Raw genomic sequence first — 19,067 nt, 5'->3', positions numbered from 1 at the left:
ACCGAGTGGGGTCTTGGGGGAGGTGGGAGAAGGTTTGAGCCTAGGTTCTCCCTATGAGGTACCCATTAAGCCACAAGATTGGTGGCACCAAATTCATGTTCATTCTGTGTAGTATCAGCTTCAATTTTTATGAACTCTTTAGTCACAGAGCACAAAATAAATAGGCTTCTTTTCTAAGTGAAAAGCCTACTTTCTTTTGTCTCCTACAGTCATCCTAGCCTACATGCTTAAGAAAATCTCAAGGCATTAAAGTTTCGTATTGACTGCCCTTATTTTTTAGTCTACCATACGCTACCTTTTTTATCATTCCTGGTTGATCGATGCCTTTATTGATGAAGTTTAGCTGAGCTCAAAATATTTCCTTTTATCCTTATCTGTTAAGACTAGTTGATCCACTACTCAATCGATGAGGTTGTTGACTATATGATAGCCCTAAGCTCAAAATTTGTCTCTGAAGTTGTTACCATTTTATCTTTGTTTTGATTTGCAGTTTGCCCTTTTACTGTGGGAAATTTAGCATAGAGTTTAATCTTTGTATTAGGCAAGCTCAAACAGGAAATGATACTTCTTCATCATACATTTTAATAGACTATGAGTGGCCTTCACTGAAAAATTTAGTTTAATTTGGTGTAGAATTTACGAAATGCAAGGGTCTAGGAATGGTGAGGCTCACCTTTCATTAATTGACTTGATTATATTCAAAAGTATTAGCACCTCCACCTGAATCCAGATGAAAATTTGAACAATCAGTAAATATGTTAGTACAACCGTTGATTTTTCTTGAGATCAAAAAATTCTCTCGAAGTGATTGGTCAGCTGTACATATATGCCTTCCAATGTACACTGATAGAGATTAGTTTCACAATGATTGTTTTTTTCTATCATCAAATAAAGGGATTAATGAGTTTCTTTTTAGTATATGGCATATTTTAGAAAATATCCCTTATTCAAAGACAGAATATTTATCAGTAGACTTAACTGAAGCCTAAACTTATTTGACATTTGGTTACATATTGTTTATTAAAATTATACTTTTCTTGATACGATATATTTGTATCTAATTGATTTATTAAGCAAAATAAACTAAATAAAGTAAGTTAATCCATACAAACGCAAAGGAAATTAGAATTGAATAAATTTATCATTCAATTCCAAACAGAACACCTTTGTCAATTCAATTTCGCTATAACCAAAAAAAAAAAAAAAAAACGAGGTTTATTTTGGATGCAAAGAAACGGAGATGGCATAACAATAATTATATATTGTTTGTGTATGTGTGTTTTTTAAAAAAAAAAAAAAAGAAGAAGAAACAGAGATGGCATAACAATAATTATATCTTTTTTTTTTTTGAGAAATAATAATTATATCATTTGAGTAGGTGGTTTTATATCTTTTATGCACACCAAATTTGTTGAAAGTGACCAAAAGAGAGAGTGAAAGAAATGAAAGAGACTAAAATATGGACTAAAGTGTGCATTGTCTTTATACCCTAACCCTTGGTCAATTGGTTTCAATTTGTCGCTTCAGAAGAATTAGACGTAAACATAAAGGATTCAGAAAATCCTATTATGATGAAATGAGGAAAAGAAGTTAATTGTGCAAAATTTAATTAGCTCCTCTTTCTCCATCATTGTTGATACTCATAAATCACAATCATAACCTTAAATTAAAGAGTTGCATGATATAAAATCGGGTAGATCATATTTTAAATCACTCAAATATGTGACATTTTTTATTTTGATTCCTTAGTTTTAAAAAGTTTTACTCTGGTTTGAATTTTTTTTTTTAAACATAACAATTTAATCCCTATTCTATTTTTCTCTATATCTATTAATGGAATGCTGAATTGCCGATCTCATTTTTTTAAGGACAAATATATAAGTAAGAAATGAATGAAAAGTAGCGAAAGGGAAGATATTTGCCCTTTTTAAAATTTAAATTAACGAATTAGATTTTTTTTTTTTTTTTCAATTGAAGGACTAAGATTACACAAATCACATTTTTAGGAACAAATAATAGAATGAATAAAAAAAGTTTGGCTCCATTTCTGAATCAGTGCTCAACTTTCAAAACTTATAATTTACTCCATTCACTTTCAAACTTATAATTTATACTTTTTTTTATACCATTAGAGAACTCACAGTAAATGGAGTATAGTTGCTATAATGCTATTTTAGCAACTAAAACATCAAAATGCAAGCTACACCAAAGTTGCTATTAGTTGCAATATTTAGAAAAAATACCAACAGAGCTACAGTGGACTGTCAAAGATAACAGCCCACTGTAGCTCAAAACTTAAAAAAAAAAATTTATATCTTTCTCTCTCCTCTCCTTTTTAATTTTTAATTATTCTCTCTTTCTTCTCTGACCAACCTGTTTCTCTCTCTTTTTTCTCTTTTTCTTCTCCAAGCTTCTCATTTCTTCTTCTATTGATCTCTACCTACCTCCTCTTTTTTCTTTTTTTAAAATTTCTTAAGCCATGGCCAAATCTCTCTCTCTCTCTCTCTCTCTCTCTCTTTTCTTTCTTTCAATTTTTGTTCTCTGTTTTGTGGTGGTAATGGGTAAGTGCTGGTTGTGGGTGGAGTGGTAATGGGTTTTGTGGCCGGTTGTGGGTGTTGTTGTGAAGGGTTTTGTGGCTACTTGTAGGTGTGATGGTGATGGGTTTTGTTGGCTCTGGTTGTGATGGGTTTTATTTTTTATTTTTTAGGTGGTGGTGATGGTGGTGGCTGGCAGTGGATTGCAAGTTGTGGTGGTGGTTTTTTTTCTCTCTTTTGTGGTGGTTTTTTTTCTTTCTTTTGTGGTAGTGATGGGTTTTGTGCCGGTTGTGGGTGTAGTGGTAGTGAGTTTTTTGGCCAGTTGTGGGTGTTGTTGTGATGAGTTTTGTGGTGCTTTTTATCCCCAGTGGTGGTGATGGTGGTGGCTGGCAATGAGTTGTAGGTTGTGGGTTCTTGTTAGGCCAAAATGGGCATTTACCCCTTTTGCCAAAACTTTTCAACAAAATGCCCATGTTTTAAAACTATCTAACAAAATGCCCTTGTTTTAAACTTGATTTTCTAAAAATTGAGTTTCAAAGAAAAACTTGATTTTTAGAAAATCAAGTTCTGTGAAATCAAACTAAAAAAAAAATACATGGAACTCGAGTTTCATGTAAAATTTCTCACATTACTCGATTTTCATCAAATTGAGTTTTTCATTGAAACTCGATTTTCTAAAAATCGATTTTCAAAATAGGGGCATTTTGCTAGATAGTTTCAAAACATGGGCATTTTGTTACATCTCTTGGGTGAAAGGGACAAATGCCCATTTTGGCCCCAAGCTTCTCATTTATTCTTCTCTAGATCTCTACCTACCTCCTCTTTTTTTCTTTTTTTAATTTCTTAAGCTATGGCCAAAAATATGCCTCTCTCTTTCTTTATTTATTTTTTCTTTCTTTCAATTTTTGTTCTCTCTTTTGTGGTGGTGATGAGTTTTGTGGGCAGTTATGGGTGTTTTTGTGAAGGGTTTTGTGGCCGCTTGTGGGTGTGATGGTGATGGGTTTTGTTGGCTTTGGCTGTGGTGGGTTTTGTGGGTTTTTTTTAGGTGATGGTGATGGAGGTGGCTAGCAGTGGGTTGCAGGTTGTGGTGGTGGTGGTTTTTTCTCTCTCTCTCTCTCTCTCTCTCTCTCTCTCTCTCTTGTGGTGGTGATGGGTTTTGTGCCAGTTGTGGGTATGGTGGTAATGGGTTTTGTGGCCGGTTGTGGGTGTTGTTGTGATGGGTTTTATGGTTTTTTTTTTTCCTGGTAGTGGTGATGGTGGTGGCTGGTAGTGGGTTGTAGGTTATGGGTTCTTGTTTATAAGTGTGGCTTTGTGAGGTGACGGTGGAGGCAGTGGAGCTAGTTGTTGTTTTTGGTTTGGATTTTGTGGTGGTTGTTTATCATTATTTTAATGAGTGATTTATATTATTTGAAATAAGTTGCTAAAAATATAAATGTTTTAATGTTGGATATTTTGTAAAGTAAGTTGTTAAAATGAATAAAGTTGCTTTTTAAGTTGCTAAAAGTTATAATTTTTAACTCCCTTGCTATGAATGCTCTTAAAGGGAGATAGCCAAAGTTATACACACAGCAAAAGAGTGGAGTTATGCCAGCATTGGTGTATAGGCAATCTAGTTGCTTTATAAGTTATAGACAAAACCTGCTCTACAATAGCTTTGGGAACTAAGTACACTTTAGAAGTTAATCCACCTAGCTGTAAATGATTTATATCAGCCAAAAAAGTCATTTCTTGCCAGTTTGGGATTTTGTTCATATTCAAAACTTGGATAAGCCTGTTGCAAGTGCTCAAGATCAAAATGCATTGGAAACCATAGTGTTTTGCCTAGAGAGCAGCCTCCACCATAGCTTCTAGAGTGGCCCCATAAGCTGTTCTTGCTGAGCTGCTAGCTAATCCCCAAAATAAGATATCTCCCTGCACATTCTTAGCCTCAAAAGCATACACACTCCTCCTAGCTTTTTTCCTCCTTATTCCTGCAATTTTAATGATCAATTGGAATTGTCCTACATCTGAGATTGGCTCTGGGTTGGTCTTCTACACTGTCTACTGGTGACTGGGTTGCTAGCAAAGGATTCTTTACACCTGCAAGACAAGTTTTGAGCAATTAATACCACTTCCATTGGATTTGGTGTTTTACTTTCATGGATAACTAGGTTCCTGTGTTTCCATATTGCCCATAGAGTGGTGAAAATCCCTTGCAAGTATCCCATAGCTCCATCTTCCTTTATATTGTGCCTATGTAGCGATTTTAACCCATTGCTGCACTAAAATGTTATGTAAATCCTAAGTATAAATAACTAGAGTTGAGTCATGCCAACAAGCTCTTACAAAAGAATATTTCAGAAATAAGAGTGATGTGGATTCTTCTTGTAACACCCCAATTATTAAGCGTAATTTAGAAGAAGCTTAAGGGGCAAATTGGTAATCTACTCACAAGATATTTTGGGGTAAATTAGTAATTAAGCTTTTCAACTTAAGTCAACCCCCCCCCCTTTTCTTCCTCATTTTCACGTTGATCTCTCTCTCCTTCTCTCGTTTTTCTTGTGCTGCCAGCCTCTCCCTTCCTCTCACCCAAATCTTACTCCCTCTCCATCTCTCATGAACAGCCACCACTAGATCGTCCCTATAGCCACCATGTTCTCCTTTATTTGTGCCATTCCCAACAAGAATTTAAGGTAAAAAACCTAAGCTTTGATCTCAATTTCTTCTATGAAATCCTTTGGGTTTTGCTATTTAATGATTATTATAGTGAATACTTGATGCATTTTGGTGAATAATGGAAGATTAGAGGGTTAAGATGTTTTGGGCAGCAATGATTTTGTTAAAATCCAAAAATTTCATATCATTTGAAGAGTTTTTGCTTTGATAAAAGTTTTCGGTTGATTAGTTTCCTTATGGGTATTTGAGGGTTGGTTTGCTAGATCAACTATATGGGTCTTGTTGTTGCATATGTTGATGTGAGTTGATTTTTGGAAGTGTGTTCTTTGCATTTTAAATGACTTTGGCAAATGTGGGTGTGAGAGAAGTGATAACTACGAATTTATGCAAATGAAGTGTGAGCATGTGCTTTTTGCATACCAAGTGTTTGATAAGTTGTTTATATGAGATTTTTGGTTTGATTCCTTGTTTTTGATATGCTTTAAATCATGTGGTTTTAATGGGAGTGATTCTCAAATAATTTGGACTAGTCTTAAAATTATAACAATTTTCTAATGCTGTCAAGGATAAATTTGAGTCAATTTCAATACATGATTTTTAATAAATTATAAAAACTTGTTTTGAGCTGAATTTTTGGTGGTACACACTAGACACATAAAAGCTTATCCTTATTTAATTTCAAGCTTTTTGGATAACACTAAGTGGCCCAAACAAATTTTATAAAAAGGGCTGACCTGTTGGAAGTTATCTAAAAATGTGATTAGGATGCTGAGACTTTAAGGAATTTACTCCAAGCTTTTGTTGTGTGGTTTAGCTTGTAAGTTCATATGTGCTTTCTTTGACAAGTGTTTTACTTTGGCTAATTTTATCATGGTTTGGTAGTGACATATGTTGAATCAAGTTGGTATATGCACATTGTTTGCGAAAGGGAAATTAAAGGCTTTGGTAGTGTTGTAGTCCTATGAGTTTTTTGTATGCTTGTTTGGTTCCCTTTTGGGTAGGGGTACTTGTCTTGGGCTAGTCAAGCTAGGCTTTAGGGCCTTAGGTTTGATTTTGAGGGAATCCTTTCCGATTTATGGAGACAAATTTAATAGCATAATTTTGTAGTAGGCTTGTTATTAATAGGTTTGATATTTGTGTTTATAGGTTCTAAGGTACATGGTGATGGAACTAGTAACATGATTAATTAAATGTGATGCTCGGTTGAGGTAAATTTGGATTAGAGTGTTGATGTAAGTAGCTTTTTAATGAGATTTTTGAAAATAACCATGTTGCATAAATGTTGTTTTTGGGTTAGACAAACTTTTGGAAACAACCTATGGAAACTATATATATTTTCCTAAAAACTATTGTGTAGTAACTTTAATATATATATACATATATACATATATATATATATATATATATGAAAATGCATCATATTTGGTATTGCATTTGGGGAAATGCATGAATTGTTGACATGGAAAAATGAGCATTTTTTAATTAATCTTTGATAGGGAAATCATGGATTTTATAGTATATTAGAAATTTTAAAGATGTTTATCTTGTCTTGTTATGAAATTGACAGAAAATCTTTTGACAAAAATGAAGTTGAAAACCTTACAAACTTTGTAGAAGTTAAATTATTCAAGGTTTTTTTGAAACTACCGGGATATAAGCTATGCATTTGAAAGTATATGTAACCTGTGAGCTTTATGTGGTTTTAATACCATGCCATATTTAATTTCCCGGTGATCACTCGATTTGGTTTCTGTAGTCTTTGTGACAATGAAATCAAATCTAGGTCAGTGTCCTTTCACTTTGGATGATACGTTCTTTCTTGCTGCCCATGGGGGGAAGAGGTTCCTTGATTGTGTGTGGGTAAGGCTGCTACCTGTGGGGCCAAGAGACCACATGCAAGAGAGGTCCTATTTGATGCGCTCTCTCTACTGCCCATGTGGGGAAAGAAAAACCTTGAGGGTATGAGTGAGACTATTGTCCATGGGGCCAAGAGACAACATACTAGAGAGGACAATATCATGCCAGTTGTGAATGGGTGGATCCTCTAACTAGTTTATGTGGTAGTGTGATATATTTGTGATAAATTACCATATGTTAGATTTTATGGTTTTGGAAATTATATTGTTAGTGCTCACAGATTATAGTATATAGTTTTAAGGTATTTACTTTTAGAAATTTTGTATTTCATTATTCAATCATTCTTGTCATATTATATTATTATTATTATTATTGAAAACGAAACTTGCATTTCCCCCACCCCCATTAATTATGCTACTTACTAGGCTCTAGCTCATCCCACTTTCCAACAGTTTTTCAGATAAATTTGCTATACCATAGGCATGGAGCTTGTTTAATTGGTGGTGATTGGAGCATTATGCTAATTGAGAGAGTTATGCTATGATTGGTTGGTGACTCAGCTTACTAAATTTATTGAGGCCATAGCTAATTCTATCCGAGGTTGAACTCTTGAGGTTTGTTAGCCTTGGGCATGGTAAGCCTAGATTCTATCATTGAGGTTGCCTATCCTAGGAAGGATGGTGATTTGATGTTGACCCATATGGAGTCTTGGAATTCCGTGTATATTTGGAGACATTATTTGTAATTTGTATTGTTTGTAAATGTCTCGTAGAGCTCTGACTTATATTGTGGAGAGATCAATATGTTTATTTATTTTATTATTTGGAATGAAAAAAAAAATCCCCTGCAATTCCTTCTGAAGGTTTGGTTTCGCATGCTTTGAACTCTTTTGAGTTTGGGGCGTGACACTTCTTCTGCATCACATAAGGGACATTTACTTTGGGTTGGGACACCCTTGTTTTTTAATATGGGCATTGTTGGTAGGCTGTCATGCATCAGTCTCCTAACAAAGTTGCAAATTCTTTGGGGCACTTTAACCTTCCAGATTTGGTTCCAAAACCTCTCTTGATTAGGCAAAGGTTTGGGCAAGTTTTGGGCAGAATGGTATGAGTTTTTTGATAGCAATTTGTATGTGTGGACACAAGGGGGAGTCGCCACCTAGTTTTTACAATGATCTAGGAACCATATATATAGCGTACTCTCAATGAAGAGCTATTGATCTTACTAGAAGATATTTGAGTTTGGAGTTAAGGTACAGTCTTGGAAAGGTGTTAGGCACCCAAAACCGTCCAACCTTAAGGTTGGTTTCCTCTTATTATGTCTTATGTCTTAACCCTATTAAAAACACATTCAACATTGCATCTATACTTACACACGCGCTAGCATACATCTAACAATCAACATGGAATCAATCATTCCAAAACCTAATCGCTCATCTATTATGGCATATCATAACCCAAGCATACATCTATCTCATCTCATCCAATGCAGCAAGCATATCACAATACGGTAGTATGAACAAAGCATTAACATTAAGCATATCCCAAACATCCAAGCATAGCATCATGGTTTTAGCCAAGCATATTCATCATGTTCATAAACCATATCATGCTCATCATCCCATTCAAATGCATGTTCATGTAATTGTGCATGACTTACCTCACTTACCTCATAGCACCACAACACATATGAATCAATGCATGTTCATTTTCATATGCATATTCATGTGATTCAACCAAGATATAAACTCTAATTATCAATTCAACAATCAAAGCATGTGAAACATGTTCTTCTACTAACCCTAGGCCTAAACATGTGAAAATTAGACTTAATGAGACTTAAATAGAGGATTTAGAATTAAGCAAAATAATCAAAATTGCAAGAATCCTAAATCTGCATTTTTGGGCACAAGTATGCATATGCACATATGAGTGTGCGCACGCAAGACTCTAGTATGCGTACGCATACATAAGATATAAACCCTAATTATCAATTTAACAATCAAAGCATGTGAAACATGTTATTTTACTAACCCTAGGCCTAAACATGTAAAAATTAGACTTCATGAGACTTAAAAAGAGGATTTAGAATTAAGAAAAACAATCAACATTGCAAGAACCATAAATCTGCATTTTTGGGTATGAGTATGCGTACGCAAGCCTCTAGTATGCGTACACATACATAAGTATGCACACGCATACATGCCTAGAAACACAGTTTTAAAGCAAACAACAAAATAAAAAGCAAACCAAACCTAACATGATTCTAATATAAAACTAGACAACTTAAACTAACAACAAAGATATCAAAGATAAACAAAACAAAATCTATTCCTAAACATGCATTGGATCTAATAATAAACAAAAGCAACACTTAATACTTCAAAACATATTCATCAATATATCAAATCATATCAACTTTCCAATCAAAACATAATGGGACCAAACAAAACATATTTCTAAGCATGAATAACATACAAATTAACTATGAACAAGAAAAACACGAATTATAAAAGAACCAAATCAAGGAAAAGCCATGAAGAGAGACTCATCTTGCTATGAAATACAAACTTGATTGATATTTAACCAGCCCCTCAATGCTTACACAACAAGATTCAATGAGATATCAAGGTAAAAGACGATTCTCATAGTTTATAGGTAATCACAACTCAAAAACGAGATTAGTTTTGAAAAGGGTTTGAGAAATCAAATTGGAAAAATAGTTTTTGCCTTAAAGGGAGGTTTTTAATTTGAAAAAACGTTCAAAGGTGCCGTGTGTGTATTTTAGAAAAGAGAATTAGGGTTTTAGAGAAGATGGAGGCTAAAAAATGGCTCTCTCTAGCTAGCGTTTTGATTGGAGGCATAAGATGAATATTTCTAAGTTAAAATTAGGGATTTTATACTTTTTAATGATCTTTGGACGTTCTCAAGGGTCCATGTGCCAGTCCACATCAAAAAATTATGTTTTGGGCCCTTAAAATGAAGTTTTAAAACCCAGAAAATCAGACTGCCGCCCAATTTCAAATAGTCATAACTCACTCAATTAATCCCAAATTAGGAAAGAATTTGTGTTCAAATTTAAGCCCAAGATGTTTACTTTCTAATGAGGCAATGAGAGAAACCTTACTAAAAAAATTCTTTGTGGATCAAAAGTTATGGCTAAAACAGTGAGTAAAGGTTATTTTTTAGCATCGTTTTCAAAGCGATTTGAGCACTTTTGAGTTGTGATTACTTTCAATCTATTAAAATAACTTCAATTACCTTTTGTAGACATATCAAGCTGATCATTGGAACTGAGGACTAAAGTTTATTAACTGGGTACAAAACGAGTGTTTACAATATCCTGTCTTGACTTTGAACTCACCATTGCTAGAGTGTTTCCATACCAATCTATCACTAACAGAGTCTATCTTAGACAAAGGTATGTTTAGAATATCAGACCATTGAGGGTAGGGTTACAAGGCTCGGATCAAGTCAGGTTTCCAGTTGTTATTTTGATCAACAAGGTTAGCTACAGTACCATTGAAGAGCCTGAACCTATTCAGGTTTTGAGTAGAGCTTTTGAACCAATCTTGGTGTGTTAATGGAATATCATGGTCCTTACCAACCCACCATCTCCCTTCTCTAAGTTTGGGATTTTCTTGTTTGATGATGCTTCTCCAAAACCAGGGATGATGTGATTTAGGTGTGCCCTCTTATAAGGAATATCTGGGGTAGAAATTTTCTTGTAGTGTTCTAGCTAGCAATGAGTTTGGGTTGTGATTTATCTTCCAAAACTATTTAGCCAACATGGCTTGGTTCATTAAGTTAAATTTCTTAAACCCAAGGCCTCCTCCACTTTTAGGCCGGCATACTTTATCCCAACTAAGAAAGTGCATCTTCCTCTCACCATACTCATGACCCCACCAGAAGGATCTTGCAATAGAGTCCTTTTTTTTTGCAAGAAGTTTCAGGAACCTTAAAACAAGAAAAGGTGTACAGAAGAAGGGTTTGAAGAACAACTAAAATAAGAGTTGATTTGCCAGCTGTAGACACCGCATTGTATACCCTTTGCGCCTCGAGGCCTTGTTCCCTAATGATGCTCAAGTTTTAAGGCCCAATGCCAATTTAGAACCCAATCAAATATCAAATTGACTTAAGGAGTGTTAAAATCGAAAATATAACTTTTTTAAATGATCAAAAATATATTTTTGGAAATAAAAGTCTAAAGTGGCTCTTGGTCCATATACGTGGGTAGCGGCCTGCGTATGTGGGCCAGAGCATGAGTATGCTGGCACACTCCTATGTATGCAACTAGGGTTTCAGAAGCATGAAAAAGACAAGTTTTCTGCAATAATGGTTGAGATTTGGAATGAATCTCATATCATCTCGAAGCCATTCTAAACCCCTTTTTTACACTATTTAAAGCCTTACATGGTTATTTTCAAAAGACGCAGAAATCCCACGAGAAAAACCTAAGATTCACTAAAAAATAGTGAATCGAAGGGGAGTTTTTCACAAAACACCCTCAAGTCATATTTTATTTGATTGGGACCTTTTTTGGCCCTAGTCCTCCAAGTTTAAGATTACTAATCACTTGTTCAATGACTTGTGATAGATTTGACCGAGGGGAACAGTTAAAATCAAGCTTGTAAAGCTTCTCATTTGAGGTATTGAGTCCAACCCTTTCTTTTTATTTCTTGTTCTTTTTTGCTTTTCTTTCTGTGTTTTAATCTTGTATTCTGCATATTTTATGTTTATGAGTGCTTGTTTAGGTTAGTTTTATAGTCCTTTTCATGTTTTATGCATGTTAGGCTATTAGATTTAAGCTTTCAAGTCTTGCTCTGTTTCTCTGTTTATCTATTTTTTGGGTTAGGGTTCAGGCATGTTTGCGTATGCATACTTCTGTATGCGCATGCAAGCTTGAAGTATGTGTGCGCATACAAGTACGCATACAACTGGCCAGCATACGCAGGCCTATGTTTGCCCATGCATACTTGTGCCCATAAATCCTAATATTGATTTTCCTATTTCTTTTGCTTTGTTTGTTTTACTTAATATGCCTCTGTTTTAACCTTCTTATATGCTTTTAAGTTGCTTCTTCTTTGTTCACATGTTTGTTTGTCATTTTATGCTAGATTAGGATTTATCTTATTGTTTCTTAATCTTAATACCATGTCATTCATTCACATGCCTATGCATTGATGTCATAGGCGCTGAGTTACTGCAAGGTAAGTAAAGGTAGGTCATGCATTGATATGAACATGCATCTTTTATGGTGAATATGCTTGTATGATGTTTGGTTTTGAGTATGGATGTATACATGATCTTGTGATTGCCATGATTAAGTTGCTGCCTTACTTTAGATGTATAATAGGGTTTTCACATGCTAGATGAATGTCAGGGTTTGTATATGTGTGTGGTTTCGCTCTTTATCGCTTTATGGATAGATATGATATGTTGTTTTGGGATGATGATGCCATATTGTATGTTAGATGAATCCTAGTGTGTGTGTGAGTTTAGAATACAAGTATTGAAATTGTTTTTAATAAAGTTAAGATATAAGACACAATGATGGGAGGCCAACCTTAGGGTTGGGCAGTCTTGGGTTTCTAACACCTTCCGAAGAATGTACATAAACTTCGAACTCATATATCTGGTAGTAAGATCAATGGTCGTTCCTCGAGAGAATGCTATATATATGGTTCCTAGACCATTGCAAAAACTAGGTAGCGATTCTCCCTTTATGCCCAGACCAGCCTGGGATAACAATTTTGCCTTCCACCCTTGAAGTTTGGAATTTAGTTTTTCAACCAAGAATTAGAAATTAGCAACACGATTACCTCTCAATTTGAAGTTTAGACCAAGATATTTGCTGGGTTTAGGAACCAGATTTACTTGAAGGGATCTAGCTAGAGACTCCTGGTCTTCTTTAGGCATGTTAGGAGAGCAAAATAGGTCTAATTTTGCTAGATTTATGCATTGTTCTAATAAAGAATAGTACTAATCAAGGGTTTTCTGCAAATTTCAAGGGATTTATTATCTTTTTTGAAGAAGAGAAGGGAGTCATCAACAAAAAGCAAGTGAGTAAAAGTACTCCCAATTCTACCAATCTTGACCCCTTTGATCAGATTTGTGTGTTCTGCTTGTAGAAGTGCTATTGACAAAACATTTGCACACATGGGAAATAGATAAAGGGATAGAGGATCTCCTTGCCTAAGGCCTTTAGTAGGTTTGGAAGACTTTGTCAAGCTGCCATTGACTAAAAGAGTGTAGTGAATAGAAGTGAAACACTCCATTATCCACTTAACTTTAAATTTCGTAGCAAGAAGGACGGCTTTTAGGAAGTTCCAATTTTCCATACCATAATCCTTGCTCATATCAATCTTTAGAGTACCAAAGCATTTTTCCTACCTTTTTTCTTCCTAAGGGCATCTAGTATCACATGAGCAATAAGGATGTTGTCTGTGGTATTTCTTCCTTGAATAAAAGCATTTTGAAAATGGGTTATGATGCTATCCATAATAGGCTTAAGTCTATTAACTAAGAGTTTTGATATTACATAGACTAATAGACCTAAAATGTGTAACATCTTTTAGGAAGGGGTTTTTGGGGATGAGAGTGATGTAAGTGTGATTAAGAGGTTTGAAGAGAGAACTTGAATGAAAGAAGGCTTGAACAGTATCGATGATGTCAGCTTTGACTATATCTTAATACTCCTAAAAAAAGAAGGCAAGAATGCCATCAGGACCTGGTACTTTGTGAGGTCCTAGCTGGAAGACAGTGTCCTCAATCTCAAGACTAGTTATAGGTCTATTAAGATCATAACACTATTGAGTTATGAGCTCTGGGATTTGTAAGGCCTGCGATTCAAGAAGAATGTTATCAACATTGTTTGATCTCTTCTGGTTTGTCAGTTAACATCCCTTCTTCATCCTTGATATGCAAAATCTTGCTTCTAGCTCTTCTTTGTTATATTGTTGACTATTACAATGATATCCTTTTTTTTTGGGACCTTAAATGACAAATTTTTGATGAGTTGAATGTATATGACAAGATGTAATGTATGTTTTAGTCTTAGACACAATTTTCTCTATAATATATTATTGATAACAGAGGATAAAGTTTTCCTTGGAACCAATGTGGAAGAATCTTTTTTAATTCATTGCGTGACTATTTATAAAAAGGAAAAGTCAATGGATGTCCTAAGAAGATCAATTTAGAAAGCACGTCTATGAGGAAAAAAAGAAAAACAATTGACTCTTTTAATAACTTTTTATATTTTCAATAAAATTGGTATTATTAAAATTTTCATAAAATAGTTCATTAACAAAGGTTTGGATTACCTCAGGTAGTTTTTCAACTGATATTTAGTTAGTGGTTTGGATTACCTCAAGTAGTTTTTCAACTTGACATATTTTTTTTTAAGTGAGTTTCAACCTATAATATCTGCTTATAATGATAGCTCTTTATCATTAGACCAAGACAAAAATCAGTATTTGGTATAAGCGAGAATTAAGCTCCAAATTTCTTATTAACTATCAAAAACTTTACTAGTTGAACCAACTTGACATTTAGTTAGTTTTATAGAATGATGCAGTAATAAGTTTTAATATCCACTAAAAAAAAACTCTAAAAACACCCATTAGCACACAGAAACCCTTTATAAACAATTCATATAGTATTTAATGAGTTTTATTTCTTATTTCAAGCAGAGTGGTCGATACCGTACCGGTAAACCCGAAACTGTACACTGGTATTGACCGGTATCCGAAATATATTGTACCGGTGACCAAACCGGTACAGCCTCTGGTACGGTATTGACTTCCTTAAAACAAATACTCTAAAAACACTCATTAGCACATAGAAACCCTTTATAAACAAATCATATAATATTTAATGAGTTTTATTTCTTATTTCAAGCCACAAATTCCCCGCCAAAATTGGTCTCCACATGATCAAACAAGAAAATTACAAATTTTAATATTTGATATTTGACAACACCAAAGTCCCAAAAGCCCAAATAGATCTACCCCATACAATGCATACCCAATTAGTAATTACCCATCTTTGATCTTTCCTTTCCTTGTGTGTGTCGGCCAAAAGTCTCCTCAACACGTAAAGATTAAGCAAAGTAAATAACACCCTAAAATACTTCATAAGTATTGTAAAACCACTAAAACAAAACAAAAACAAAAACAAAACAAAAACGTCCTCTCTCTCTCTCTCTCTCTCTCTCTCTCACTTCCCACCCATTTCCCACGCATCTTCCTTCTCACCTTCCTTTTTATCTGAAAACTCCAAATAAAAACTCTTTCATTCACTCTTCCAATTCCCAAATTCTCAGATCCAACAAACAAACACAAACTCAACAACCATGTCCTCCACCACATCTCCCCCAATTCTCCCAATCTCAAACACCACCGCCACCACCACCACCGCCCAATCGTCCCAACCACCAATCGCCACCCCAGCTTTTCGCAACTTCCTCAGCAACGTAACCGAATCGGTCCGCAACAACCTCGCCCAGCGCCGCCCGTGGTCCGAACTCGTGGACCGATCCGCTTTTTCGAAACCCGAATCCTTCTCCGACGCCACCCTCCGCGTCCGCAAGAACTACTCCTACTTCCGCATCAACTACCTCACCGTCATCGCACTAGTCCTCGCTTTCTCTCTCCTCACTAACCCTCTCTCTCTCCTCGTCCTCCTCGGCCTCCTCTCCGCTTGGCTCTTCCTCTACCTCTTCCGCCCCTCCGATCAGCCTCTTGTCCTCTTTGGCCGCACTTTCTCCGATAAGGAAACCCTAGGCATCCTCGCCGTTTCGAGCATCTTCGTCATCTTCCTCACCTCCGTCGGATCGCTACTCATCTCAGCTCTCCTCATCGGAGTCGCTCTTGTTTGCGCTCACGGCGCGTTTAGGGTTCCGGAAGATCTGTTTCTCGATGAACAAGAAAATGTCTCCACCGGATTTCTCTCCTTCCTTGGCGGCGCCGCTTCAAACGCCGCAGTCGCCGCAGCTGCAGCATCTCCTGCCGTCGCCGCACGCGTCTGAGAGACCACATACTTGTTGAAGGTTCTTCTTGTCAATTGAAAGTTTTTTAAGCTTTTGGTAGACAAGAAAATAAATATGTTTTTTTTTTTTCCTTCTCGACAATTTTTTGATATATAGGCGAAAATCGAAGGTCTTTGTTATGGATCTGTGATATTTGAATTGATTTTAGGTAGAATGTGAAACTTTTGGTGGTGGATCTGTAAGTTCTATATGTTCTTTTTAATTTTCTTTATGTGATACAAATTCATTGATTCAGATCCGTATGGGGTACGCGTATCAAGATTTTGTTTCTGTGCAAATTTGCTTATGAATAGTGTTGTACTTTCTGCATTTCAAGGTTGAATCTTTATGCTGTGATCGAAATAATTGTGTGTGTATGTGTGTGAGAGAGAGAGAGAGAGAGAGAGCGTGTTTGATTCATTGACTAAATTCTTGCATTGCTCATTTCTGCGAGTTTGGTTAAACATTAGTTGGATCGTTAATGGAAAAGATAAATAATAACTTAGATTATCAGCTTTTAGGTTCTATGCTTAGTTTGCTGAGTAACTTATCAAAAAAATGCTTGGTTTGCTGAGCGAATTGAAAATCTTTCTTGTTGGTTTGTTATTTGGATCCGTCAAAACCAGTAGGAGAGAACTTTAGATCATTAGGATTTGTGTTATGCTTGTTTTTGCTGAACAAATGGGATTTTCTTGTTGGTTTGTAATTTAGATCCATCATAGGCAGGCTTCCAGTTGACTCAACTAGTAGTAAAATACCGTGACGTAGAATAAGATATATGGGTTCGAACCCTGTCTATACCAAAAATCAATTGGTGTTCTATTGACCGAGTGCAATTATCATTGGTGTTCTATCGTATCTAGGAAAAAAAAAAAAGACAATAGTAAAATGTAGAGAAGTTATGGTAGAGTTGGATGATATTAATGGTGGGGGCATTGTAAATAGTCCCGGCTACTGAGTTTAGCTCACTAGATTAACTAACAGCTAGATTATCTTTGTTAGTTAGACTACTAACGAAAGAATCCTTAGTTTGTAATCTTTGGGTATGTGTGCAATTGAGTGATCATCGTGTGTGCTGGGATCCCCTTTGTTTGCTATATACAAACAATTTTTCTAGGGACAGTTCACTTAATGGAAATTTAATTCTCACATATAGAAGGTATATGTTGTGTTACCTGCATTTGAAACTAGTTAGCGTTAGTTTTTGCCCTTTATTTGTTAGAACGAGATTTTAATTAGGATAGATACAATTTTGAATTTGTGAAAAATCATGTCTCATCCGTCTCTTCATTAGCAAATGGAGAGGATCTTTAATCTTTTGGTCTTTCTTACTCACTGTCCAATCCCTAGACTCCCTACTACTGATTTATCAAGCTTAAACTTGAAAACTGTCTTTTTGAATTAATGAACTGAATCCTGATGTTTGTTTATTAGATCTTCTGCGCCACATTTTTTTTTTCTCCAGTAATATAGTCAAAACTTTTTTAATATGAGAATTCACTTACATTGATATTGGATGATTGACATGGCTTCTCACATTCTTCTATTTTCATAATGGAATGATTATGAAAGCTGATGTTGGTATTTTTACCTATGGGTTTCTTGCCCTCATTTTGATTTTGATAGCTTAGTGCTGATTCATGTGCATTATATTGTCCAAATCTTGAAAATCTAATTATAGCCAAGAAATGTTCAGTTGTATTGCTTTGTGTTTGATAAATGGTCCGGTAGTTCAATTTGATAAATAGCCATGTATGTTCAGTTGTTTGCTATATAATTATGATGTTTCTCAAGTTTGTATAAGTTATTAGGGAGAATGCTAGCAGCAGTAGTGATTGTTAGTGTAGGGCTGTAAATGAACCAAGCCGATCATGAACAACTCCAGCTTAGCTCGATAAAAAGTTTGTTCATGTTTGTTTGTTTATAAATAAGCCAAGCTTGAACCTTAGTTTTGGGCTTGTTTAATAAACAAGCCAAGCCTAAGCAAAAAAATTTGTTTACGAACAAGCGTGTGAGCTATTAGGCTTGATACACAACAATTCAAGTGTAGACTCATTTATAAGTTTATATGTGTTAGCTAAATATGCTCATTACACATATTTTAATAATAACATGGCCAACATGAGACCACTATCTATTATATTACCTTAATTTTTTCCTTCCTTTTAAACTGATCAAGAATTACTTTAGACTATAGTTACATTTAAAAATAAATAAATAATTAAGTAGGCCACATATGATTATTTTCTATCAATCATTTAAAGTAAAGTTAGAAAACATTTTAGTATTTTCTCATTCATAATGGTTATAACTTACAAACAGGTATTTTTCTAGTCATTCACCATCTAACGTAAATGTAAAAATTGTATTTTGAACAATTGCTGAAGCTGTATACAAGGAATGATGAATTAATGAATTGAAAGACCACACACTTGTTGAAGGTTCTTCTTGTCAATTGAAAGTTTTTTAAGCTTTTGGTAGACAAGAAAATAAATGTTTTTTTTTTTTTCCTTCTCGACAATTTTTTGATATATAGGCGAAAATTGAAGGTCTTTGTTATGGATCTGTGATATTTGAATTGATTTTAGGTAGAATGTGAAACTTTTGGTGGTGGATCTGTAAGTTCTATATGTTCTTTTTAATTTTCTTTATGTGATACAAATTCATTAATTCAGATCCGTATGGGGTACGCGTATCAAGATTTTGTTTCTGTGCAAATTTGCTTATGAATAGTGTTGTACTTTCTGCATTTCAAGGTTGAATCTTTATGCTGTGATCGAAATAATTGTGTGTGTGTGTGTGTGAGAGAGAGAGAGAGAGAGAGAGAGAGAGAGAGCGTGTTTGATTCATTGACTAAATTCTTGCATTGTTCATTTCTGTGAGTTTGGTTAAACATTAGTTGGATCGTTAATGGAAAAGATAAATAATAACTTAGATTATCAGCTTTTAGGTTCTATGCTTAGTTTGCTGAGTAACTTATCAAAAAAATGC

The 19,067-nt window shown here is 35.0% G+C and overlaps 1 protein-coding gene across 1 annotated transcript; it reads left to right on the top strand.

Annotated features, from left to right (window-relative positions):
* Window positions 1-15,230: 15,230 nt before the first annotated feature.
* On the top strand, window positions 15,231-16,375 carry LOC142610930 (PRA1 family protein B4). The gene has a single exon (XM_075782921.1). The coding sequence runs from the start codon at window positions 15,402-15,404 to the stop codon at window positions 16,074-16,076; it is 675 nt and encodes a 224-aa protein (XP_075639036.1). The 5' UTR covers window positions 15,231-15,401; the 3' UTR covers window positions 16,077-16,375.
* Window positions 16,376-19,067: the final 2,692 nt, after the last annotated feature.

This window comes from Castanea sativa, chromosome 9 (genome assembly GCF_040712315.1).
Source record: "Castanea sativa cultivar Marrone di Chiusa Pesio chromosome 9, ASM4071231v1".
NCBI classification, from domain to species: Eukaryota; Viridiplantae; Streptophyta; class Magnoliopsida; order Fagales; family Fagaceae; genus Castanea; species Castanea sativa.
Note: the sequence above shows the minus strand (reverse complement) of the source record. Positions and strands in the feature narration are given on the sequence as shown.